We start from the raw sequence: 26844 nt of genomic DNA on the forward strand, positions 1-26844 counted from the left end.
ATCGATGCTGCCCACCCTGTGGGTTTTCGGGAAAGTGACCAACAGTTGTTAATGGCTTCGACTGTTGGCCCATGTGATAGCCTCCTCTCTGTCGAGCAGGCGTTTTCTGTTCGACACAGGCACCAAGATAAGCGTCCTACCCCCCTGTAGTCCTTGACACCTGCTGGGTTATGGGTGGCACTGGCTAACTTTCTGGGAATGCAGCTCCTTCAAACCATGGTGAATCATGGTTGGTGGAGTACTTTCACAGGCACCTCAAGGCAGCCTTGATGGCCTGGCTCAAGGGTCCCAACTGGGTGGATGAACTGTCTTGGGTGCTGCTGGGAATTCGCTGAAGGAGGACTTTAATTCCTCGGCAGTGGAGATGGTTTACGGCACACCTTTAATCATCCCCAGGGAATTCTTCGCCCCTGATAAGCGTCCAGAAGACCCTGCAGCAACCCTCACCACGCAGCTAGCCCAAGCATAGCGACCTGAATGACCCAAGGACTTGCTGGTGCATGTTCATGAGGAGGGGCGCACACAGACCACCATTGCAACGACCCTACAAGGGGCCTATAAGGTCATTAGAGACAATGGTTCCATCTTCGTCCTTGACATCGGCGGGGTAGGAGGAAACCTTTACTGTTGACAGCCTGAAACTAGCATATCTGGACTGTATGAGCTGGTCTGTTCTCCGCCCAGCGATGCAGGGGCAGGCCACCTAAGATACAGACAATTGCCCGGTTGCAGGTTCTGAGGGGTCATGTAGCAGCCTGCACATGGAGACCACAAAATGGCTGACAAATGCAGCGACCGTGTGGACTTGGGGGTGGCACTGGCTGTCGTCCTAGGTGACCGCCGCACGGCAGGAGCGCCAGCCAACCCGAGGTCGGTGCTCTGATGACGCGGGCCCCTGACATCAGTGCCAGGGGCCCATATAATTAGAACTGCTGGTGCAATAAAGCAGTCTTCAATTTCATCTCCTCGTGTGTGTGTGTCTTCTTTCGGCACTCGTAGCGCATACGCTATCAAAATCATTCTTAATTTGTCTGGCATGAATATTTTTACAGTCTCAATGTGCTATCGTGGGATGATCCATTCCTGACCTCTATCCTAAGGGGTCAAAATATCACTGGGCAACGACAGAAGAAAGGCAGAAAAGAAACATTGTGGGAGGACTTCCCTATTGTGCAGGCACGGGTGGAAAGGATGGAAGCAAGAGAAGAGTAAGTTTCTTTCAGTTAAAGTCCAAGTGATTACAGTCAGCGGCAAAGTACAATATATGGTTTGTTTTAACTGATGGGTTTTCATTTTATTGCAAGTAACATTTTAAATTCTGCTTGAAAATTGTTTGTAAAATATATAGGGCCTTTTTCTGTTAATGTATAAATAATGTTACATAAAGAACGTTGGTCTGTTCCTGTATGAAGGTGCATACATCTAACCTTTTCAACTCTATTGCAGTGTAGAAATTAGAAGACGGGTTGGAATCGGGTGCTCCTTCTCCTGCCTCACTTTTCACTAGCCAGTGACAAAACACAAATATCCTGAACTGAGCCATTGGTTACACTTCACATCATACTCCTCAGCTTTACCCCCACCATGCCTTAAGAAACATGACCTCATTAATTTGAATGAAATCTCTGATTACTTTATTTTTAAGCATATAATGCGAATATTACATGCGTATTTTACAAGCCAAGCACCCCATGCGTTGTATGCGTATGCATAATATAAGAAAACATTTTTACATGTTTAAAGAGCGTGCACAATTAATGGCAGGGGTGGGAAAGTTGAACTGGAAATTTATAGCGGGCGTAGGAATATAATAGCGGCATTGAAAGAACACATACAATTTATAGTAGCCATGGGAATGACATGCCAGAAATTTATAGCGAGCTTGGGAAGTTGTAGCGAGAGTGGGAGTATAACAGTGGAACTGAAAGAACCCGCACAGTTTATAGTGAGCTTGAGAATATACTAGCAACAGTGAAAGAAAACAATTTATAGAGCGCGTGGGAATGTTATAGTGAACACGAGAATGTAACAGCAGCAATGAAAGCCCACAATTTGTAGCGGGCATGCAAAATTTTGATCTTGGGAATATCTGTACTGAATGCCATGGTATTCCTTTAAACGGGACATTCTGACTCGGGCACTGCACCTTATCAATGTTAGACCCCTCCTTGAGGTAGGAGATTAACATATCAAGCACCTCTGATTTGAGACAACATTAGAATTAAAATCCTGCTTAACAGTGATACCTGTTTTAATTGATTCCTCTCCAAAGCTTGTTAATGTGTTGCAGCAGGATATCATCTACATAATAAGCGATTGACACCTCTGGGGGAGTTGATTGGGTGTTAATTGCAGAGATTAACTGTGGCAGATATGGTGTGTGCTTTGTCTTGTGTCCCATTTAAATGCAAATTGATTTTTTGTCAGTCAAAATTTAGCATACTACACATTTTGATTTTCTGCACGTAATATGTGTGTGCGTGTTATACAAGAGGAAATATGGTAATTGCATGCAGGTGGCTTGATTTAAAAAAAAATTGTAGCAGTTTGAGGGTTTTTAAAATAAATTAAATTATCTTTTTGCTCCTCAAGGATTCCACGCAAGATGAAGTGGGTCACATGTAGCAAAACTTCATGCAGTGGACCCCAAGGAGTTGGGAATGTCCCAATTACCTGTTGATAGGTGGCAAAGGCCTATTAATATTTTCATTTTTAAATTCCAAATATATTTATTTGAACTCTTTTTCAATATTTGTTTTAAAAGGGATGAATGACAAAGGAAAAGGGTGGTGGGAGGTGGAAGATATGTTGTCTGAAGTTGTAGCAGATTAACTAATGTCTGAAATGAAATGAATAATTGTACAACTCCACAATTAGTTGCTTGGCAGTCATTAAACTGGATAATGCAAGGTGCCCTCTATGCTTAATATGTTGCAGAAGATTTCTAAGAGCACAATCAGTTTAAATATTTCTTTTTCAGGTACCGAGAGTTGGTTCGATACTTACGAGTGATAAAATGCAACGATACCTTAAAGTTAGTAGGCTCATTTTCTCAATGATTTTGAACTATTGAACATTTGACAGTTTCAAGACAAAGTATATTTATGAGTTTTATTTAAAACACCTTAAAATGGTCCACTGTTGAGCTGCTCTTTCCTTTTTTTTTGATCAGGCTTCGAGCCCTGCAAGATAAAGTTCCATTCTACTTTTGCAAGTATGGAGATTTTAATTCAGCTGCACAGTCCTTTCATCTAAATTCCAACCTCTCTTGCTGCATAGCCTGTCGGTTAACACCATACCAGTACAAGGTATACTTAAAAATTCTCAGGACTGGAACTGTACCTGCTGGTTCTGAAATTTCAGAGGAAGGAAGATGGATCCTTCTTGAAGGTCAGTTTCTGGTACAGTAAAGCAATGTGCTTCTGGTTAACTGTTTTAGTGCTTTATTTGTTAGTCCCCCACCCCAGTTTTTGTCACTAAGCCTTTTCCATTTTTATTTTCCCGTTTCCAAGCTGCTGAGATATCGTTTTCAGGATATTTGTTGCTCTTCAATGCAAGAAGAGGCAATTGGCTAACAGTTTTGTGTAATATCCATGAATGCAAACCTTTCCAGGGCACTCCATTTGATAGGAATGAGAATTTTTCTCTGAGCTGAACTTTCTTCTTCAATGTTTGACTCCAGTATAAAGACCCTTATTCTATTTGCCACTGAGATGAGTAAAGTTGATATCTTTAAAATCTCATAGAATCAGTTTTACATAATATCTTCATGTGGCAATTGGGTTAAATTTGAGGGCATGAAAAGTCACTGTATATGTGTGAAAAAGAAAAAGTGTATATCATGGCTAATGTGATTTATGGTGTGAAAAATAAAAAATTTAAAAAAAAAGCAGGTATAAATTTCCTTTCTGATTTTGTGGTAGGATTTAGTTATCTCGCCCCCATGATGTCTCATTTTAATGTGGCAAATAAAAAATTACACAAGCCCTCACTGTGGAACCAGCTGCCATTTCTTTTCTGCTCATGCTGGGAGGATTGCCAGAAATAGTGTTCATTCAGCACCAGGCACTACTAACAATAACATCTGGGTCACCTTTTGGTCCTGTAGAAAGTATTTGAATTGGTTTATTGGGAAGACCTCATTCCATTGCAAACAAGATACAGTACAACTCCAATTATCTGAAATGGTCGGGACCAGGCCTATTTGGATAAATGTTTTTATTTTCAGAGAACTGGTTTTTTTTTTTAAAAAAAACCCCAGCAAATAGCAGGGTTATACAACAAACAACAAGGTAAGGCTTTTTAAGCATTAACGTTTAATTCTCACCAAAAAATGCTGGCCACCACTGTTCACCGACACCTCCACTGAGGCTCCGTTCGTGCCAGGAGCCCGAGGGTCCCATTGCTGCCCGGGAGCTTGAGATCCCTGCCGGCGCCAGGGCCATAAGGTCCACTGTGTTGGTGCTGGGAGCCCGAGGTCCCCAGTCAGTTTGGCTCTGAAAAAATTTCAGATAAATGAGGATTTCGGGACCTTGTTTGTTAAACTGGTTTCAGAGAATCTTATTTGGATAATCAGAGTTCTACTGTACTTTTTTTTTCCCCCCAAATAAAATACATTTTGATTTTTTTTCCTACATTAGTAGCCTTTGTAATAAAATTCTACTTTGATTTGCATAGATAAATGTGAGCAGGCCGAGCAACTAGGCCCAGAGTCAAGGTCTAGAGTCGAGGCCCTAGACCAGGGGTGTCAAACTCAAATTCACGGAGGGCCAAAATTAAAAACTTGGACTAAGTCGAGGGCCGAACTAAATATTTATTGAAAATTTTCAACAACATCTGCATGTTTTCTCTTCTTTCAACATATGTAATGTTAAACTTTTTCTTATTAAAATAAATGTTTAATAATAGTTTTGGATAAACTCCAGAAGCATTAACAAATGAGAAATAAAATATTCAATAAATAATATTTCTCTATAGAGGATTTGTCAAATGTTGCTAGTGTGCTGTCGAATAGTAAAATCTGAGGGGTATTGAGAATGTGAGAGAATAACATGATTCCTGAAACAATCAAATGGGTGACTGATTGTGGGCATAAACTCTAGCAGGGTTATTTGCCATGCCCTTTTTCCTTTGGTACAGATATCCTTTGATTTACACACTTTTCAAGTTTTATGCCTAATGAGCTTGTATCCAGGTGCAGGACCAGGAATATATTTATCACTGTGACATGAAACTATTGGAAGATCGTTTTATCCTGAGATTAAAGTTCATAATACTTACTCAGGCCTGTGTGCGGGAGGGCAGGGTTTGCGGGCGATATGGTTGGACAACGACAGAGCGGGGGCATCGGCTCTCGCTGCAGGGCGGCATCTCGGCGGATCAGTGGCCCCGTCACCGTGAGTCACTGATCAGCCTGCGGCAGGGAGGGGGAGTGGGCAACGGTCCTGGCGAGGTCAGGCCCGAGGCCTCCGTTTCCGGGCGCTGGGAAGCGGCCTTGGCTTCCCCTGACACCGGCCAGGCCCCAAAACCAGAGTCCACGGTGAGACCCTGCAACGTAAACAGAGGAGGTGGGGGCGATTAGCAGGCTGACGCCAATGCATTCTGGGATTTGTTGTATTACTGTGCATGCGGTATACTGGCGTGGCGGCCAGCGGGCCACCTCTAATACATTTTTGAAATGATCTTGCGGGCCAAATATAATTATAGGGCCAGAGTTTGACATGTGTGCCCTAGACTATTCTTGAAGATTACAAAAGAAACAAAATTGTTTCCTTGACAGTATTGCACATATGAAAATTCAATCTGGGCTGGTTTAGAAAATAGTTTTGTAGATTAAAAATGAATAATTCTAGTGTGACTGGAAATCATGGAGGGGCCTGCCATTTCAAGTAATTTGACAGCTAAACCGTATCTTGGGCTGACGCCTGATTTTTGTACAATATTGGCTTTTGGTAAATGGGTCTTTGCTACATTTAAATGATTTCCAATGACTGTCTTTACAGCAATGAATAGAAGATAAATGGTTTGAATTTTACAATATAATTCTCCCTCATCCCTTTTTTTATGATTGGTACCTTTTGAGCACCTTGATAAATTGCTAGCTCAGGGTTTTATTAGTTCATATGAAGTGCATTGTGATACATTTTAAAAAATTGTTTGAATTGTTTTGTCCAGAGTATGGAGATCTCATTTTCACTTGTTTTCTGTTCATAGGGAGTAATTTGATAAGGTGTTGTGTACTGCTAAAATGCTCACTCAGGATCTTGTTTGTGAATGAAGTTCTATACAGAGATGTAAGTATTGTGAGGCTTATTAAACCCTTTGAATAACATTTTATTCACTTCACATTTGTCAACTGCCAAGTATTACAAGCTTCTGATAATTGGGTCACATTTATTTATCATTTAGTATGAAAGTAGCATTGTACATTAGTCATTAAGAGGATAAACTATTATGGGTTTTTTTTTTCTTTTTTTTTTTTGATAAACTATTATGGTTGATACTGATGGGTGCTACTAGCAAAAAGATGCAAATTCAAATAAGTAGTCATGATCTTTGTCAGGGAGGAAAAAAAAAGTGATTTTTGCATGTTTTTAAGCTTTTGGAGCAGAGAGAAACCTGTTTTACTCTCTCTGCTTGCAAAACCACAGGACCCTCTTAGAACAGCAAGTTCCACTGCAGACAGAATGCAGCTCCGACAAGCTCTTTCATCTGTTGCTATTTTGTAAACAACAATCCATTAGTGAAGTCTCTTGGGCACTCTCCAAAGCTTTTGCAAAAGCTGAGAGGCCCCGATGTGTCTAGCAAAGGCAGAGCTCCAGTATTTTAAATAAGATCTGTTTTAAAGTGTTTGTATGTGACCTGCACTAACAAACACTTACCCAATTTATCTCCCAAAAACCTATCTATATTCTGTCACATTAAGACTGGTTATAACCGTTCTGCTTCTCAGGAGAATTGTTGCAATTTGCCATGAAATGGCTTTTCTGGAAGGAAATGGAGGAAATATTCTCCAGTTCTGGATGCTGCATCCACAAAGATGTATAGGGTGAGGTCAGGAATATTGACTTGTACTGGAATAGGTGGCAATGTGATAAGTAAGTTTTTAATTGGCTCCTGTTGATGCAAAAATGACATCAATTTCTCTTCCTCAAAACCCCTGCCAAAAGAGAATACTTGTTTTTTGCCTGGAATTAAGTGGGGGAATGGGAATGATGGGGATGCTCTGAGCCACCATTGACTCAATGGGCTGAACAACCTCCCTATGTTGTCAAACTAGTTAAGTAACTAGGCACAGGGAATCTACAAAGCTAAATGAGAGGTTATTTGACTTGCTCATTTCTTGAAATACTTCAATATATGTTCTTCCTGTCACTTTAAACTTGTGATACAAATTTAGGATTTTTTTTGTCTCCCTATTGTTCTCAACTGATAAGGATGGAATTCTTCTCCTTTGGTTTTTAGGCAGCTTAAGATATTTTCTTGAATGCTATGGTTCTCAAAAAATCTAACCTTTACACATCAGCACAATGCTCCCTCTAATTGTTATCTTGTGCAAATTTTCTTCCTGTGACTAAAGTTTGTGCACATTGAATGCTTGTGCAAATGTAAACTTGAAATTGTATTGGTCTGTTTTAATACAAGTGTGATTGCGATCTACGAAGTAACGTATTTTGTTGTGTGCACATTAGTTTTGTTTGCACTGGTCGCAAAACGCGTGCACACACATGCGCACAGCTTAAAAGGAGCTAGAGTCTGAAGTTGTTAAATGATATATAATCTTTGTTTCTTTCAGGTTTACTGCTGGAGCAGACTGATTCAAATTCACTGCAATTATTTTTCATTGGAAAATGATATACTACAAATGCCATCACCCGGATTTGTGAAAGTAAATTAAAATGATAATGCCTTAATCACACATTATCTAGATATAATTGTTTGAGCAAACTAGTTGTGTGCAGATTTGTGCTAATAGTAACTGGATTATGAACAGTGGTTTAAACTTGAGAAGTATATCTGGATATCAAATACTTTAAGACATCTCAAGTTTGTGAAAAATGCTTTTTAATTGCAAATCTTTCAAGAAGTGTACCACAGGCATCAGTGCTGGGATCTTGTAAACAACCCCATAAGTAAATGTATTGGATAAGAATGTAGGGAATAAGATTTTTAAGCTTGTAGAAGACATGAAAGTTAGAAAGAGAAAAAGGGTGTTTAAAGATGCAGCTAGCCCTAAATCAGCTGGAAAGTTGGATGGAGCAGTTGCAGATGAAATTCAATCCAAGTAAGTGTATGTCAATATACCTTGGGTGGTCAAATTCTGGGATGACGTATAGAATAAAGAGCCGTACCTGAGGAGAGTTGATCTACAGAGAGATCTTTGGGTGCAAGTTCTTTGCTTCCTGAAAATGGCTACCCAGGTGGCTGAGATAGTGGGGAAAAAATGATTTGCTTGATTTCAGAGGTATATAAGAGTTCCAATGTCATGTTCAGTTTTTTAAAACTTTGGTTCTGGCTGCAACGCGACTGAAAAGATGCAGTAGGGAGAGAGCATGCCAAAGAGATTCACGTGGATGTTCCTGGAATGGGATAAAAGCATTATTTATTTCAATGGAACAGAGAATGTTAACAGATTACCTTAAAAAAAAATATATATATATATAAATATATATATATATATATATATATATATATATATAAATCTAAAAATATAATATATATATATAACATTTTATATATATATATATATTATATATATATATATATATATACACACACACACACACACACACACACACACACACATAAAACAAGGCCATGGATAGGATAGATGGTCAGTCTTTTTCTCAGAATAAAGAAGTCTAAAACTAGAGGAAACAAATTTAAAGGAGATCTTGTTGGTAAATTATTTTTCCACAATGAGTGGTTATTATCTGGAACAAGCCCTCAGGAGGTAGTGGAGCCCAGGATTGGGTATGGGACTAATGTGGGGAAATGGGATGAGCAAGGGTAGACATCATGTCGTGGGTCGGAAGAGCCTTTTTCTTTGCAATATGATTCTTTTATTCTATCTGCTTAGATATAGAGGAAGGTGCAAACCCATTGCTGTTGTTGCTAATATTTATCACAGAGGAACACTTGGAAGTTCAGCTAACATTAAGTTTTTGTATTCACTAATGCAACATTTAATCTGTAAAGATGTGTTTTAATGGAGGGCTTTAGTAACTTTGTTTTTTTTTAAAATGTTTTGTCTCAGAGCACTGCAGTCCTTGCTGTATCAGTTCTTGAAGATCTGAAAAATGGAATAGTGGGCTTGCCAAAACCGTTTTCATCAATGGTAGGTGAAAAAGCCATTTTTTTCTAAATAGTTCTAAAGAATTGTATGGATTAAATTTAGAAGATTCTGAAATTTTGAATGCCACAATTTTATTAAGTAACAACATTTATAGCAATTATGATTCTTTGGGGAACAAATATGAGCTGTTAGTAAAAGCTCAATGTTGTTGGTCTTGATGTGGAGAAAACAAACCAGTTAATTTTTTTTGAGATATGGAATAAGGAAATGGCAGAAAAATTAAATAGCTATTGTAGGGTTAAGAATCTTACAGGCTCAGGACTTTGGCACCAGACTATCAGATTTTCTGGACTATTGGTTATTAGTCCTATTAATACTCCCACACAATTTTTATTCATTTTTAATTCATGCACAGTAAATAATTTCCACTGAACCTAGTGAGTTTCAAGGGTGTGCAGGAAACTGAACCAGTTGAGTTTCAAGAGAGTGCAAAAAATTGAACCAAGTGAACATGCTTGGGGAAAGGGGAGAGCAGAAATTCAGGACAGCAAGTCAAATTCCAAGCCATTGGGATTTACAGATACTTGGATACCACACTATCAGAGTTTCGTAATACGTTTCGTTCACCTTCATGAAAGGAGGAAGAACAATAACTTGAAATACTGGAGAACCAAGGGTGAAATGAGGAAGAGGGGCTGAAAGAAATAAATATCAGTATTTTTTTCAAGTACTTGAGAAATTAGTGAGATAAAGACCTGATAAATGCAAAGAATATGATATAGCCATACATGGTTTTTGAAAGGTGTGGCTATGCAGTTAAATAATGCTGAAGTTAGCATTACCCAAAAGTTCAAATTTCAGATTTGTTGTCAAAGTACATGACATCACATACAACCCTGAGATTCTTTTTCCTGTGGGCGAGGCAGAATTACCACTTATTGGTTTTGCAAAATAAAACTAAACACAATGTACACATGTAAACAAATAAAGAAATGTAAACACTATGCAATACAGAGGTGGGTGGGGGGGGGGAGATATAAATAACAATGAAGTGCAAATGTAAGAGTTCTTAAATGAGTCCCTGATTGAGTTTGTTGTTGGGAAGTCTGATGGTGGAGGGGGAGCAGCTGTTCCTGAACCTGGTGGTCCGAGTCTTGTGGCACCTATACCTCTTTCTCGATGGTATCAGCGAGAACAGTGTGTGTGCTGGGTGATGTGGATCCATAATGATTGCTGCTGCTCTCCAATAGCAATGATCTCTGGTTTTGCCTGTGATGTCTTGGGCTGTTGTCACTACCTTTTGCAGAGCTTTGCGCTCGGCTGTATTGGTATCCACATACCAGACTGTGATGCAGCCGGTCAGCACACTTTCCACCACACATCTGTAGAAATTTGCCAGTTTCCAATGTCATACCAAACCTTTGCAAACTCCTGAGGAAGTAGAGGCCCTGATGTGTTTTCTTCACGATGCCTTTGGTGTGTTAGGTCCAGGAAAGATTCTCCGAGGTAGTGACTCCCAAGAACTTAAATTTGGTCACCCTCTCCACTTCTGATTCCCCCAATGATCACGGGATTTGGTTTTCCCTTCCTGAAGTCAACAATCAGCTCCTTGCTTTTGGTGACATTAAATGCAAGGTTGTGTTGGTGCACCATTCAGCCAAGTTTTCAATTTCCATCACCCCTTTTTATGTAACAGACTACCATGGACTCGGCATCTTAACATGAAGATGGTGTTGCTACACTACATGGGAACTACACTACACAATTGTAAGTGTAAAGTGAGTAGAGCAGGTGGCTAAGAACACAGCCCTGTGGTCCTCCAGTACTGATGGAGATTGTGGAGATAATCTTACCAATCCTAACTGATTGTGGTCTGAAGGTGAAGAAATCCAGGATCCAATTACACAGCGGGGTATGGAGTACCAGGTTTTGGAGTTTGCTGATCAATTTTGAGGGGATGATGGTGTGAAGTGCTGAACTGTAGTCAATAAAGAGCATCCTGATGTATGCATCTTTGCTGTCCAGGTATTCCAGGGCTTTGTGTAGAGCCAGTGAGGTGGCATCCGCTGTAGACCTGTTGCTACGATAAGCGAATTGGAACAGATCCATGTCGCCGTTCAAACTGGAGTTGATATGCTTCAACGTCAGCCTTTCAAAACACTTCATCACAGTTGATGTGAGTGCCACTGGTCGATAGTCATTTAGGCAGGTTACCACACTCTTCTTGGGCACCGGTACAATTGACGCCTGTTTGAAACAGGTGGGCACCTCGCCCTGGCGGTGAGATCTCGAAGATATCCATGAATACTGGATTTGAAAGCAAGCTGGTCAGCTCAGATTTTTAATACTCGGCCGGATACTCCATCCGGACCAGATAATTTCCTCGGATTTATTCTCCTGAAGGCATCCTGGGTTACAGAGAGGAGAGGATCATCAATATATTTAAGGCAGCAATTTACGATTTTAATGAATGCTAATGAACAATGTTTCTATTTACAGCTTCACCGAGAGTCTGCATTGATTCTAGTGACAATGGCTGCTGCCCAGATGTTGCATAGGAATACCTCAATTATGAAAATTGTTTTACCATTAATTCTGGCTTATGGGGTAAGAACAGTTAAGTTTTTGTAATTTTTTTTAACTGGTCTTCCCTTAATCAAAATGCATTTATGTAATTTGATCATTAACGTGGTCCATAACTTTCTTTCCATTCTATTAAATATGTGACAGTTCAGTGTCCCTCACCAAGCCAAGTTTGATCCAGTGATCAGTGATTTTCATGGTTATCTCCAGAGAACCACTTGTCATGCTGAGATTTTTTTTTTGTTTTCCAAACTTCCTGTATCACTTGTTAACATCAATGAGAAATTTAATCCTCCTATTACATTTGCTACCATCTACTGTTTTCATATTTGCAAATCTCCTTTTTTAAAAAAAAACTTTTTTACCCTTCTGTACTGTTCTTAAGAGTGTTGACTCTTAGCTGAAGTATATTGCCACATTTTTCTGGGCATCCCTTATAGGCTGAGGACTGAGATTCAGGAAAAGTTAAATGCAATACATGTTTGTTAAAATGTAAAAGTTTTTTGAAAGTAAATAAGTATTTGGCATGGCATTAGTGGCAACTTTGGAAAGTGGACTTTGAGCAAGTCATTGCTTCAAATAATGATGAACAACGCATTACTAATTTTGACCAAAGCAAATAGGGATGAGATAACTGAATAAATTAATGTCAACCAGGCTGCCCCTTTCATTTCCAACTTCAAAATTAAATGGGAAGTACATTAACCACTGCAGAGTTCTTGATTTAAAAAAAAAATCTTTTTCTCTCGTGTGTCTTTTATTTATGTAACAGTGAAGTAATTGATTTAATTTGGAATATTTTATTTCACCTATGCTGTTGGACCTTGATGAAAGACTAGCGTGGAATTTGTATCCTGACATCTTAACAAAATGTCTATCTGATGGCAAATTTTGGATTTTTTTAAACCCTGAAGGAAAGGAAATTGTGTTCTTCCCATTTTGCAGTATAGCAGTCAGATCTGCAGTTGACATTCCATGGAGCTGGAGACACCAATTGCTGCTTGGTCATCTTTCAACTAGGGAAGTGGTTCTCACCGTTTTCTTTCCACTCACATACCACTTTTAAGTAATCCCTCTGTGATTAGTAAGGGATTGGTTAAGGTGGTATGTGAGTGGAAGGAGAAGGTTGAGAAATACTGCTCTGGACCAAATTGTTACTGAAATATTTTGCTTGAGAAAAATTGTCATTGGTCCATTTCCTTTGGAGTTATGAAACCGTGCACATAATGAGTCAATTAGAAACGATTAAAACAATGGTTTTCAAACCTTTTTCTTTCCACCCTCATACTACCTTAAGCAATCCCTTTAATCACAGAGCACCGATGACATAGAGAGTACTTAAAGTGGTATGTTAGTGGAAAGAAAAAGGTTGAGAACCAGTGAACTAGGGATTAGTTGCATTTTCACAGAAGTTTGGACTTCATTAGCTTCTCTGACAAAGGAAAGAATGCCCTTTTTTTAAATCCAAACAGTATGGATTGCCCATTGCTGGATATTTTGGCACTGCATCTGTGTTGCAGTATGCTGTAGTATTCCTTAAATGCCTTTTCTCTTGGGTGAGTTCCCATGAGTTCTAAAGCCACTTTTCTAGCTTCTCCAAGAAAGTTATCATGTTGTCCTTGATTTTAACTGGCAGAATGGCATTGAGAAAGCAGCTGTCACAAAGGATAATTTTGAGGGGTGGTGGAAGAGGAATACTGACCAGGCAGTAATAAATGGTTGTGGTCCAGACTTGCTGTCATTTTTCTTGTTCTCAAACTCCTCACCTTGCACTCTGCTACATCAGAAGAAATGCTAAATAAAAGTTGTTAAAAATCCACAAAGTTTGCTTCGGAAGATCAGATCTTTAATCTGGGCACTTCTAATTTTATAGCTCCAAACCAGTGGTTTTCAAACTTTTTCTTTCCATGCACATACCACTTTCAGTAATCCCTAGGCTTTAGGTGCTCTGTGATTAGTAAGGGATTGCTGAAAGCAGTATAAGAATAGGGAAAAAAGGTTGAGAACCGCTGCTCTAGACCCAATTGTTACTGAAATATTTTGCTTGAAAAAAAATTGTCATTGACCCATTTCCTTTGGAGTTGTGAAACTGTGCACATAACGAGTCATTTATGTGCGATAAAAGTGGTTTTCAAAGTTTTTTGTTCCACTCACATGCCATCTTAAGTAATCCCTTCCTAAACAGCACCAGTGGCATAGGGAATACTTAAGGTGGTATGTGAGTGGAAAGAAAAAGTTTGAAAACCACTGTTCTAAACCTACCACAGGTTTGACCTTGGCCTGCCTGCTGCAATGACGTGTCAAGCCAAACATTTGAACAAATTTTTGACAATGCAATAAAAGCTCTAAACATTTGCATCTAGGCATCTGATTTGGACTCTACAAAGAGATATCCAAATGTCGTCCCTGCAAAGTCCACATTTGGAAAAGTTGAAACAGATGTCAAATGCCCATCATCAAAACTCCTTTATCACCATCTCTGGATCATACCGACATGTCAAACCAGAACAGGAGGTGATACAGTGGTAAACCACCTGCAAAAGGCCTCTTAATAATGTGCCACAATCAATGGTCTTTGAATTTTTAAACCTCTTTTGCTGATCAGACATTTAAATGAGATTGAATTTTTAAAAAAATTGTAATTATTTTTAAAAAATTAGAATACCTAAAAAGTACTCGTGTTGGTGCAGCACGGTTAGTGAAGTGGTTAGAGCTATGCTTAGAACAGGTTTGAATTTGGGGCTGTCTGTAAGGAGTTTGTACGTTCTCCCATGTCTGCGTGGGTTTCCTCTGGGTGCTCTGGTTTCTTCCCACCCTTCAAAAATGTACGGGGTTGTTGGTTAATTGGGGCTTTTGGGAGGCACAGACCTGTGGAGAGGAAGGGCTGCATGTCTAAATTTAAATTAAAATATGAAGTTATTTTTAAATATAAAAAATGCAGTAAAATAGATTCAAGTGGTTCGGTTTGCCCTGGACTGGCGGGAAAGGGTTGTGGTTCATTCATTACTCATCATTTATAAGCCTGTGCTTGAACATTGTTTGGTCTTGTTGGCAAGTTATGAATGGAATTGAACATGGTGCAATAAATGAATTTCTGACCTTGTGATGGAAAGGATGTCATTGGAGGAGCACCTGATAATGATTGGGTCTAGGACATTGTCCTTAGAAATCCATAAAGTGATGGCATAGGAATGGGAATATTGATTTCCAACTGCAACCATCTTCCATTGTGCAAGGTATGATTCTAACCACTGAAGTGTTCCCTTTTGATACAAATGTAATCACTTTTACCAGGACTTCTTGATGTAATGCTTGGTGAAATACTGCCTTGATGCCAAAGGCAACCCCTCTCTCCTTGCCTCTGGAATTTTAATTCTTCAGATTACTACAGTAAAAATCCAAAAATCTGGACCACTGGAGAATCCAGACTCTCAAACCTTTTAAATTTAGCGGGCATTTGTGTGCATGCATTTGTAAGCGCCAAAGATGCACAGCAGCAACAAGCGACCGCTCTTAATGCAGGTAGATATATGGCAAAGAAATTGTACTGTATTTTTATTTTTCAATGTTCATTTTTAATCATAATTTCAAGCATGACATGCTCTTTGTCATGAGAAAGTTTTGTTTACATTTTTCTCACGTTGATTTTTTTCTTTAAAACTGCTCGTTTTTATAAATGAGTAATGCTGTATTTGCTAATTAATAAACTATCAATATTTACCCGTTCATCTCTTTATTCCTCCCTAAATTTGAATCTTTAAAGTACTACCCGAGTATCTTGAAAATCAGCACTGACCCAATACCGAAGCAGTCCAGATTTTAGGATTTTTACAGTATTTGGGCAAGATACGGGTGAGGGCTAGAGCTTGGTAGCACTGCTGGTCATGTTAAGCAGGTTATCAGGGTGTCTGCAACAACTTCCACCACATTGCTATTGATTGGGTGTTGGTGGATTGACATAACTGAGAATTGAAGGCAATTTATGTTCATGTATAGATTAGTAGCTTATTGAGATAAATCTAAATTGTATTGTTTGTGATAATTTTAGAAGAATATCTGGGCTCTGAAGCTCCTGTTTGACAGCCTAAGCACGAAAGAGGAAATTTTGCATAATTTCTGTGCCATTCTGAGCAACAACATTTATGTACATAGAAACATGATCATTGCTGTGTAAGTAAGATTTTTCCACTGTAAGTAGTAGATCTGGATTTTTGTCTCTCAACTACTGAGATGCTTGTGGTGAATAAAATTATTGAATAGTAAATACTGAGACAAAACTATATGTATGATATTGTGTAACTATCTATCTTGAAAGTAAATAGATCAATATTCTATTTCTAAGTACATTGAAAAGTCCAGCATAAAATAATATAAATGCAATCAAAGTTGATCATTGGTTACTGTAGAGATCACAATGGTTGTTGATGTCAGGTGTAAGACAGGATGGAAATTTTAACTTCCCCATGGGTGATTGATCGATTTGAATGTCATCATCAAGCGTGGACTCCATTTTTATTTTCTTGTTTTTAAACTTCCCCAATATAAACTAGTAGGCGGCCAGAGAAAACACTGCTGTGGCAAAGATTTTTCTACCCACCAAAACATCAAAAATCTAGCCCCTCCCCCACACCAACATAATTCTGCCTTGTATGATATGACACATGAGATGATCTTGACTTCACTGTGCGAGAGGGATTAAAACATTTAGTGAAGCACATCTGTGAATAAATTCTTTGACTTTTTTTTCCATTTCAGACCTAATGTAATCATTTCCAATGTATTTGTTCCTTAATCACTTAATGATCTGGTTAAAACAACTTTCCTATTGCATGTGATTCATGTGCAAAATTATCTTAAGAAAACTGTCTCCTGAACACTGACCTTGAGGACTGTTGATAAACCTTCCCCATTCAGAATGTCATGGTATTCTGGTTACTGAAAATTTGAAATTACATGCAAAACACCAATTATCCAATGAAAATCTTTTGGCAGGCAAATGAAATACAATTTGAATATTAGATTAACTCTTTTATTTCTTGTAAATCCTTTTAAAGGGTGTTCAAAGTTTAATTTCAGTCCTTTGCAGGAAGTTTATCATTCCCCTTTAAAATATCCTACTTTTCCACTAATCTGGTTTTAGTATTGTCAAGTTTACATTTCTATAATTATCACTAAATTCTGATCAAAAATGAAAACCAATGTTTAAAATGTGTTTCTTTCAAATTTAGGGTTAAATGTCACGATGCCAACTACGTTTCTGACCTTGTGACCCTCTTTCTGTCCTTTAAACAAACTACTGTTCAATCTCTGAGCATTCCTGTGCTAACTGTCCTTGTGGAGGGATGGCATGAGTGAGTATTTCTTTTGTTTACAAAATTAATGTCAAATATCTAAAAGCATTTGCTACATAACAATAGAAGTTACTAATTTACAAGACTGAAAATATTTCCACCACCTGCAGTTTACCCAAAGTTGTGTGCTGATGGCTCTTTCTCTATCCACATTCTGGAGATGTCTGGTTTCTCTTTCCTTTATAGAAACATAGAAGATAGGAGCAGGAGTAGGTCATTCGGCCCTTCGAGCCTGCTCCGCCATTCAACAAGATCATGGCTGATCTTAAAGTTCAGTACCCCGTCCCTGCCTTCTCTCCGTAACCTTTAATACCCTTATACTGAAGAAATATATCTAATTCCCTCTTAAATATATTTAATGAACCTGCCTCTACTGCCCTCTGTAGCAATGAATTCCACAGATTCACCACCCTCTGGGTAAAGAAATTCCTCCTCATCTCGGTCCTAAATGGTTTGCCTATTATCCTCGAACCATGGCCCCGGGTTCTGGATTTTCCCATCATTGGAAACATCCCATCTGCATCCATTCTGTCCAGTCCTGCCAGAATTTTATAGGTCTCTATGAGATCCCCTCTCAATCTTCTAAACTCCAGTGAGTACAATCCCAATTTGTGCAATCTTTCCTCATAAGTCATTCCTGCCATTCCAGGTATCAGCCTGGTGAATCGCCTCTGCACTCCCTCCATGGCAAGAACATCCTTCCTTAGATAAGGTGACCAAAACTGCACACAATATTCCAGGTGGGGTCTCACCAAGGCCCTGTACAGCTGCAGTAAGGTATCCTTGTTCCTAGACTCAAACCCTCTTGATATGAAGGCCAACATACCATTTGCTGTACCTGCATGCTCGCCTTCAGAGACCGATGTACAAGTACCCCTAGGTCTCTCTGCACTTCCCCATCTCTTAATCTATTGCCATTCAAATAGTAATCTGCCCTCCGGTTTGTATTACCAAAGTGGATAACCTCACATTTATCCACATTGTAGTGCATTTGTCATGGATCTGCCCAGTCCCTCAATTTATCCAAATCACACTGGAGCTTCCTGACCCCCTCTTCCGTGCACACAACCCCTCCTAGCTTAGTGTCATCTGCAAATTTGGAGATATTACATCCAATCCCCTCATCCAGAGGGAAGTGTTTCATAACCAGGATGTTTTCCTTAACGAGCTGAGAACTTGTATTATTTACCTAGGGAGTATTTAATCACAGATTTTTATTTTAAAAAAAGAGTCCTGTCTTTGCAGGGCCTCCCTGCTCCTAAACTCCCCCAGCAAGATCTGGAAACTGGCTGTGCCCTAGAAACGTCTCAATCTTGTGTGCCTTACAAGATACTCAACTGTCGATGTTGTCACATGCTGTCTTGCCTCCCACCCATTCTTCAGCTCAGATTTACCAACCGTTTGGTATCTTGATTGACATAAGTTTAATAGCAGTTTCTAGTGTTCTGATTGTGTTCCTGAGTAAATTAATTAAGTAAAAGTGAGTTCATATAATCATTGCAGTGGCAGAGCATGAATCGTTATATAAATAGAATTGCAGAATAAAAACTGCTATGAATAAATAAATGAAATTATTCTATTATTAAGAATCCAACTGTTCACTCATATCCTAAGGAAAGAATTGTTCCTATATATGATAAATCATTAAAATTGTATCATGTTAAGATTAAAAAGACTTGGGAACTGGAACTTATCTGAGGATCTATGGGACAAGATTTTTAAACTGGCAAATATATCCAATTCAAAATGGTGCTTAATGTTCACATGTCCAAAGATAAATTGGCTAGTATTTTTTCTAATATTAATGCAGATCTGGAATTGCTACATTGACACATTTTTTGGTCTTGCTCACTCTTAGAAAACTATTGTAAAGAAATTTTTTAATATCTTTTCAACTTTACTCCAGGTGGAGCTATGACCCAATCCAATAACTGCTCTTTTTGAGTTATTGAACCAGACATGGGGAGTTTTTCTGTACCTGCGCAATGTGTTGTGGTCTCCTCTACATTGTTGGCTAGCAGAGCCATCTTATTCAAATGGAAAAGACTCTAGACCGCAAACATGTTTCGGTGGTTCTCTCCTATTGTGTCCTGTTTAAGTTTAGAAAAAAAATTAGATATGTATTTGGTTCATCGGTGAAATTTGAAGATACATGGTGACCTTTTATGTCTTATTTTCATTTGATGTAAATGTTTCTAATGTGATTAGATATATTTACTCTTCCAGATGAGAGATGGTCTTACTTTTTTATTTACGGTAGGAACAAAAAATGTAATCCTCAGGATAAGCTGCTCAGCTGTTTTTTTTTGTTCATTTTTTTTACATATAGGTTCAGTGGTTTTTATTAAATAAAATACTTTTGATTTTTTTCATTTTCACCCATTGCCGTGGAGGGGGGGGATCGGATTTATACTGTTAAGTATGATGTTGTATTTTCAGTTTCATTCCCTTTTCCTCATTGTATTTTATTTCCTATAAAAACCAATAAAAAAGACTGAAAAAGAGAGAAATTCCACCTTTACCCACCCTGGTTAGGAAATTAACACCATCCATATCTCTGAATAAATAGTACATTGGGGACCATACTAAGCTCAATAATGACATTGAGGCAGTTTATACTAATATCACCAGTTTCGAGAAATACTGTATGTTCTCAGGATAGGGTTAGAATTGTGTTGTGTATAAAATGATTTTTCTTTAATTCCTTTTTTGGTTTTCTTGGTCATTCTTTTGAGGATCCCTCAACTGAAAATATTTTCTGTCAACTAACTTGAGTTTACCCACTTCCATTTCCCCATTATCTAGGGAAAAGACAAAATATATGCAGGGAACTGAAATTCTCTTTTCTGTGATGCCTTTTGGGTGGTATCTTGTGAACATTTGGTTCCTCTAAGGTTTTTGGAAGGACATGGTTCATCCATATATCTTGCTTGATGCATTTCTTATTTTTCAATAAACATACATTGCTGTACAGATCACTGGAGGAAAGTAGCCATACCTTGTAACCTATAATTGTTTTTTTCCATCTAGCCAGGCTGAGCTGTACATGGTGACTTCTTAAATTATATCAGGTTCCACTTTGCACCATGGTGAGAATAGCGCTTTTTGAAACAAAAAATAAACTGCTGTCAGGTGGGCAGTGAAACTAGACTGGTCTCATGCACTGCCAAATAGAATCTACCTGCAAATTGGAGAAACAGCACCTTATATTCCATCTAGGCACTCTCTAAACAATTGGTATTAACATCAACTTCTCCAGTTTGCCTAGGGTTCCTCTTCCATTTCTCCCCTATCCCTTTGTTTCCTTTCCTCTCTATTCAGAGCTATCCCTTTCTTCCCCCCCCCCCACCCCCCCGCCCTCCACAATATTACCTCAGCTTTTTTCTCTTCTTTCCCATCCATGTTCACCTAGGGTTGACCTGTGTTCTTGCCTCTTCTTCTCTCCCCACCTGTTTTCTAATCTGATGCCTTCCTGCTTTTTTAGTCTCATCTTGACCAAAGTGTAAGGCCTGAAACAATGGTTACCTGTAGATGCTGCATGAGCTGCTGAGTTTCTCCAGCTCTTTTGTGTATTGACGTAGCCAGGGTACCTGGGAGTAGAAGTTGCCTTCAATTTCTCTTGCAAGTAGACTGAAAACTAGTGCAGAAAATATGAATTATTTGTCCTTGCTTATTGTTCCTTAACACCTTTTTATAAATATTTGGATGATCTTAGTGCTTTGCAGTGTTTTTGTACCTTGCTGTCATTTAAGTTGTTGGATAATCCAAGATGCAGTTCAAGTTAACATCTGCACACCATATACCAATGAAGAAGTGCAGCATTTCTCAGGTAAATGGTAAAATCATCACATAGGGATTGGAGATGATTTTAAACTGGTAGAGAGAAAATAATGCTTCTTCCTCAAACCCATTGATAGAGAATAATAGTAATTAGCCTAATTAAAGTATAGGATAAATGCTATAAAGAGGTCAGTTATACAATGTACAACAAATATTGATTACAGACGGCCTCGTGTTATGACTGTTCAGATAACGAAAATTAGCCCTTAAAGTTCACAAGTCACAACCTAAAAATGTGAAAAATGGAATGTTTTTTTCTTGTAATTAATTGAAATAGGCAAATGCAATTTCTTTTCAACGATTCGTGTACAGAAGATGTGGTTTTGCATTGTGGAAAATTCCAATAAGGACCATTTTCTAGGAACATCCCATCCCTTCCCCCACCCGTTTCCCTGATAGAGGACAAAATACAATAAAACTAAATCTCGTGAATCCAAGGTGGTGACACCTGATCTACCAGAATCTCCAGTACAACACTTCGGACTGTGGCAACATTGTCCTTGTAAATCACCAATTTTGAAATAACATGCAAATGAGGATTGCATTACGACTCCACTATTTGGTTATTGAAACTAAAATAATTTTCTACATGGACTCACAGACTTAAAAATATAGTTAATGCTTTGCTTTTAACCTGTCCTGCAAGGCATAAAACTGTATAATTTAGTACATAACTGTAAATATCTATAATTGATTCTTTCTGATGCCAAATGAAATGTGGCTTTTTTGCTGCAAAATTGTAAGATCTAGAAGTTGATACTTTTAGCATTGCTTGTCAAATTTTGAGACTTTATTATTTAAACATTGAAGGTTAAAATGGTACATTTGTTCATAAAAATTCACCATGCAGTCTAGCCATCAACCATGAATTGAGTATAATTTCCATAACTTTGCTTTTTCCACTTCTAATAATTAATAACCCTACAGATGCAAGTTTCTTTTAAGTACCATTAACACGAATCTGATATTTTTGTCTCATCTTTACTCAAGTTCTCCTGTCTTTTTGAATCATTCTTAACCCTTGGATTTTTGTCTGATACTTTGAACTCCTGGTAATTTTTATTTTGAGGACTAATATTGTTTTTTTTTAAATACAGGCTTGTTTATTTAAGTAAACAGTTGTTCAGTGATTTCAAATTTTAATTTGGTTCAGTAGGTTTCAGGTGTTAAGTGCATGCATTGCACACAGGCATGCCAACAGATTTTTTCCTATACCATCTTTCTAGATTGAATGTCAATAGTAGTCACTGAGATTCTGGATCTTTTGCTTCATCCAGTTTGCATCGCTAATGTTTTACAGTTTTAAATTTAATTTTTTCAGATTCAAAACCAAGGAATCTATATGGATAGAATCTCTTCATAGTTTTCTCCAGAATAAGGTATGGTTTGTATTTAAGATTAAAATTGCATGGTCAAATGAGGAAAATAGTTATAATAGTTTTAGCATTTGTATTAGTTGAGCATGTGAGAGTATCTCAGTATCTATTGCATTTATTTGAACTTCTGTGTTAGCTGAGTCACTCTGACAGTGAACTCCAATATTTTTCATGTATTTCCCATTTTTCAGGTTGTTCCTGCCATGGAAATGGTCAACACTGCACAGTTTATTGAATTACGGAATAAACTAAACAGGATACTTTGAAACAAATTTTGATGTCCTAGAAGCGATCAGTGAAATATCATAGCCATGCACCTTGTTGTACAATTGACTGTGAAAGTGGCTCCTGCGACATTACACATTGTAATGACTTACAAACTTCACCTTATTTTCATACGGCTATGGAAATAAGGTTCAAGTAGCCTTTTACCTTTTACAATTTTTGAAATAGTCCGTGTCGGTAGCATTTTATTACAAAGCTGTTTATATGGTGGGAGGGAGTAGTATCCGTATATACCTTTATAAATATTTATTTATTTTTGCTTTCTTGAAGAAAGCTCATGTAAAGTGCAGTGCAAGTCTACCTAATGTCATGGTGTTGTGTATTGAAAATGAGTAGAACAACCAGTACATCAAATTTGTAATTCATAAAATAGAAATTAACAGAAATACTGTACATTGTAGATCACAAATGCCACCTTTCCATTTTGGGTTATTTTAGTTTTTGCTTTTCATTCTAATAAGCAATGACTAGGTAGAAATGCATCTCTCTGCCAGTTAATAAAGGAGTTAGGGTTGCTAAAGAACACTTGGTTATGCAAATATTTGTAAAGTGGGAGATATCATAGACCATTACTTTTGCAGGGGATATGGATTGCTTTGTTTTTAAGAGTCAGACCTCAATCTCCTCCAAGAAAGAAATTAAGAAATCAAAAAAATACAAGTCATTCATGAAATGGCCAGTACTGGAAGAATGCAAGTGCTCCACAGAATTGTTCCACAATTTTAGAGTATTTATTTAATAGACCCCTTCCAATTAAAAAGGCAATTAAATGTTGCTGGTTTACACTTGTCTCTGAAAGACTGCCTCCAACCATGCGTTGTAGGGGGAAAAAAATCTTTGTAAGTGACAAAGTAAAATCTTTGCAAGAATTAATTAAATTTTAAGTAAATATGCCCTAACCATTGAAGACTAGTGCCAAGTGCGTTGGCTTCTCCAAAATAAAAAAAAATTGAAGTCCTGTACCAGATCCACAGCACGGAATCTAAAGTCTTTGGTACCGAGAGGTGTTCCTTATTAGAGATACCATAATGAATGAAGCTCACTGTCTATTCCTGAGTGAGCATCAAATCAATGAGTAGGTGAATCAGTGGCCAGTAAAAATTGAATTCTTAAACAATATCACCAAAATTGATTATCTGATATTTGTGGGAACTTGTCATCAAATTACCTGCTATATTTCCTACATGTTATATGAAAAATATACTTGACTGTAAAACTATTTATGACATTAAAGTGAAAGGTCATGTACAAATCCGAGCTTCGTTTATTCAGAACTTTTAGTGCCATTGCATTAGACGTTTTATAGTAATCCCCGTTGGAGAAGATTTCGAACTCTTCAGCATAGCATTGCTGCAAGAGCAATATTTTTGCTCTGGGGTCTCTGTTGATTTGTTTTCAGCTTCCCATTTAATCATTCCTCTTTAACAACCCTATTTGTATTGAAGAATAGTAAGATTCCATCCATTTGACAACATTATAAAGTTTTGCGATTTATATAAATCATTTGTGTGATTTTTCTTTTGAAAAAAGATGTGCTTTGTGCTCGGAACAACTTGCAAGTTTGAGTATACTTTATACATCTTTTGAGTTGGCATTTTCCTGCAAAGTAAATCTCTTAATTCTATACCTTTTCATAATTAAGGGATATTCTGTGATGAGGGTTCTGAAAATAAAATCTAAAACATTTAGGAAAATACTTTAAAATAATCTGAATTTTGTAAATGGTATAATCTTATATTTTTTACATGACATTATGGTTTTTGGCAAATAAGGCTGCTTTAATACAAGAGGTATCAGCCTTCTGTGCTGTATTATATTTTTCTGATATTGCAGCAAAAGCCAAGGTTTGCAAAAGAAAATACTGTGTAGAATCTCAATGAACGTAACTGATAAAGAATCTTGTTCCAATTTTTTTAAACGAGCCTTGTATATTCTTCTAGAGGTTCAATATCATCCATGTCTTTAAAATTTGTATTCCAATGTTAACCTTTTAATAAATTTTTCAATTTAAAATCTGCATGGTGTCATTTTTTAGTTCAGATAGTATTTCATAAGAAAGATGTGGGAAACATGCTCTGCTACTTGGGTTCCAAAAGAAAGTGAAATTATGCGATTGCGAAAGTGAAATGATCACTGACCAATGCAAAAGCATTAAATTTTCCCATGTGGCCACAGTCAGGACTCCAGAAGACAGCATATTGTCACCCAAGCCACAAACTCAGTCTATGGAAAAATGGGTTTAATTTTCATACCTTTCTCTTTGATCATGTGTCACAAATCAATTTCATCATATGGTTTCATTACTTTTGAAGTTGACTGGTGTAACTTATTCCTCTATCCTTAAAGCTTTGGAACTATTACTTTTTCCACACTACGAATGTAGTCATTGCTCTATGACTCTTGTATTTCCTGCAACTGTGACTTTCTTTCCTCAGCTTTTGACCCAGTTTTCTCCTGTTGAAATCCACTATTTAATACAGAATTGGGTTCTCCAAACAATACTGGAAAAATGTGTTGAAAGAACAAAGGTGAAAGAAATGTTCAGCATTTGGGGCAGTGGGTGTGGTTAAGAGAATATTACAGTACAGGCTCTCGGCCCACAATGTTTTGCCGACTTCTGTAAATCTACTCCAAAGCAATCTAATTCTTCCCTACCTTATACCCATTACCTCTTGCATCCATGTGCCTATCTGAAGACTTTTGAATGGCCCTATTGTACCAGCCTCCTCCACCACCCCCAGCAATAAAGCAAAATTTACCTCTGACATCTCCCTTAAACTTTCCTCCAAGGTTTCTTGAATCCTATGCCTTGTGTTTTTCTGAATGAGCCTACCATAGAGGACTTTCTCAAATGCCTCGCTAAAATCCACATCCACCGCCTTCAATTCCTTTTGTGATCTCCTCAAAAAGACTCAATTAGGCCACGGACTGCACCCCAAAACCATGCTGACTACTGCAAGCAAGTTCCCAATTTAGCCTCTATCTCCTTTTAAAGATGAGAAGAGTACAGGTAGAAAATCCAATGGATTAATTTCATGGAGTTGGAATGAATGGTGGTTTAATAAAAACAGTAGGAAAAGTAAAAGATAGAATTGGAATCGTGTAAAGTTGAACCAAGATGCAATGAATCATTGACAAAGAATGGAATTGGTGCATATTTCATTTTAGTACTGGGATGGTTCAATTCCCAATCCCAATGAGCAGAAACAGTAAATTAATGAGTTGTGTGTCTAGCAACTGATGCCCATTTGAGATTCAAGACTGGAAGACGAACTGGCCCCGCTTGTCACACACGCGGTGGGGCAGCTGGCCAAAATGGCGGCGTTAGGGGTTTCCTCCCGACTTCGGTACCGGGCTCAGAAGCCCGCGCCTGGCGACCCACGTGATGCCCTGGTGATGTCAGGTACCCCAGCGCGGTTCTCAGCCAGGTCTGGGCTGGGAGTATACCCTCCTGGTTGCGCGATCCTTCAGTTAGCAGTGTAGCCGCTGCCAAAATTGGTGACCCCGACAGGTTCAAACGTCTTTGAACCTGACATGAATGACCCTTCGATCAACGCTATAGCCATCAAGCTTCCTGACTTCTTGGGTTCAGGAGCCAGAGACCTGATTCAGCCACGCAGAGGCTCAGTTTCACCTCTGCCAGATTTCAGCAGATTTGACCAAGTTCTAGCATGTGGTCGCCGCCCTGGACCAGGCCACCGCCAAATGAGTGCTGCACCTCGTTCAGCACCCACCTGAGGAAGATAAGTGTGGGACCATCAAGGGGGTGCTCACCGGCTCCCTCAGCCTCTCCAGGCACCAACGTGTCGCTCGGATGCTGCGCTTCAACGCCTTGGGGAACAGAACTCCAATCGAGTTGATGGATGAGATGCTCATGCTCATGGGCGATCACACCAACTGCCCACTCTTCGAGCGCATCTTCCTCAATCATCTGTCTGAAGACATCCAGCCGTTGCTATCCCAGGAGAGATTCGTTGACCCTAGGAAGGTCGCTCAAAAGGCTCAGGAGCTATGGCTCGAACAATTCCCAGAGGGCTTAGCAATCCAGCAGGTTACGAGTCATGGGCATGACCACACCAAGCCTTCCTCTAGCGCTGCGGTGGAATATCTGGCC

The 26844-nt window shown here is 38.5% G+C and overlaps 1 protein-coding gene across 11 annotated transcripts in view; it reads left to right on the top strand.

Moving 5' to 3' along the window:
- The window catches only part of LOC138746908 (uncharacterized), a 67989-nt gene extending 44007 nt beyond the window's left edge, over nt 1–23982 (top strand). For 10 of the 11 annotated variants that reach the window (XM_069905553.1, XM_069905550.1, XM_069905556.1 and 7 more), the window contains 11 exons: nt 1053–1208; nt 2981–3034; nt 3173–3390; nt 6214–6293; nt 7796–7888; nt 9257–9337; nt 11795–11911; nt 15927–16048; nt 17107–17229; nt 22391–22448; nt 22637–23982. In XM_069905553.1, the coding sequence (XP_069761654.1) occupies nt 1053–1208; nt 2981–3034; nt 3173–3390; nt 6214–6293; nt 7796–7888; nt 9257–9337; nt 11795–11911; nt 15927–16048; nt 17107–17229; nt 22391–22448; nt 22637–22711 (1177 nt within the window). In that variant the 3' untranslated portion in view covers nt 22712–23982. The remainder of the gene's footprint in view (nt 1–1052; nt 1209–2980; nt 3035–3172; nt 3391–6213; nt 6294–7795; nt 7889–9256; nt 9338–11794; nt 11912–15926; nt 16049–17106; nt 17230–22390; nt 22449–22636) is intronic. The other variant, XM_069905558.1, reaches the window with a different exon arrangement.
- Nucleotides 23983–26844: the final 2862 nt, after the last annotated feature.

Source organism: Narcine bancroftii, chromosome 12 (assembly GCF_036971445.1).
Source record: "Narcine bancroftii isolate sNarBan1 chromosome 12, sNarBan1.hap1, whole genome shotgun sequence".
Lineage (NCBI taxonomy): Eukaryota > Metazoa > Chordata > Chondrichthyes > Torpediniformes > Narcinidae > Narcine > Narcine bancroftii.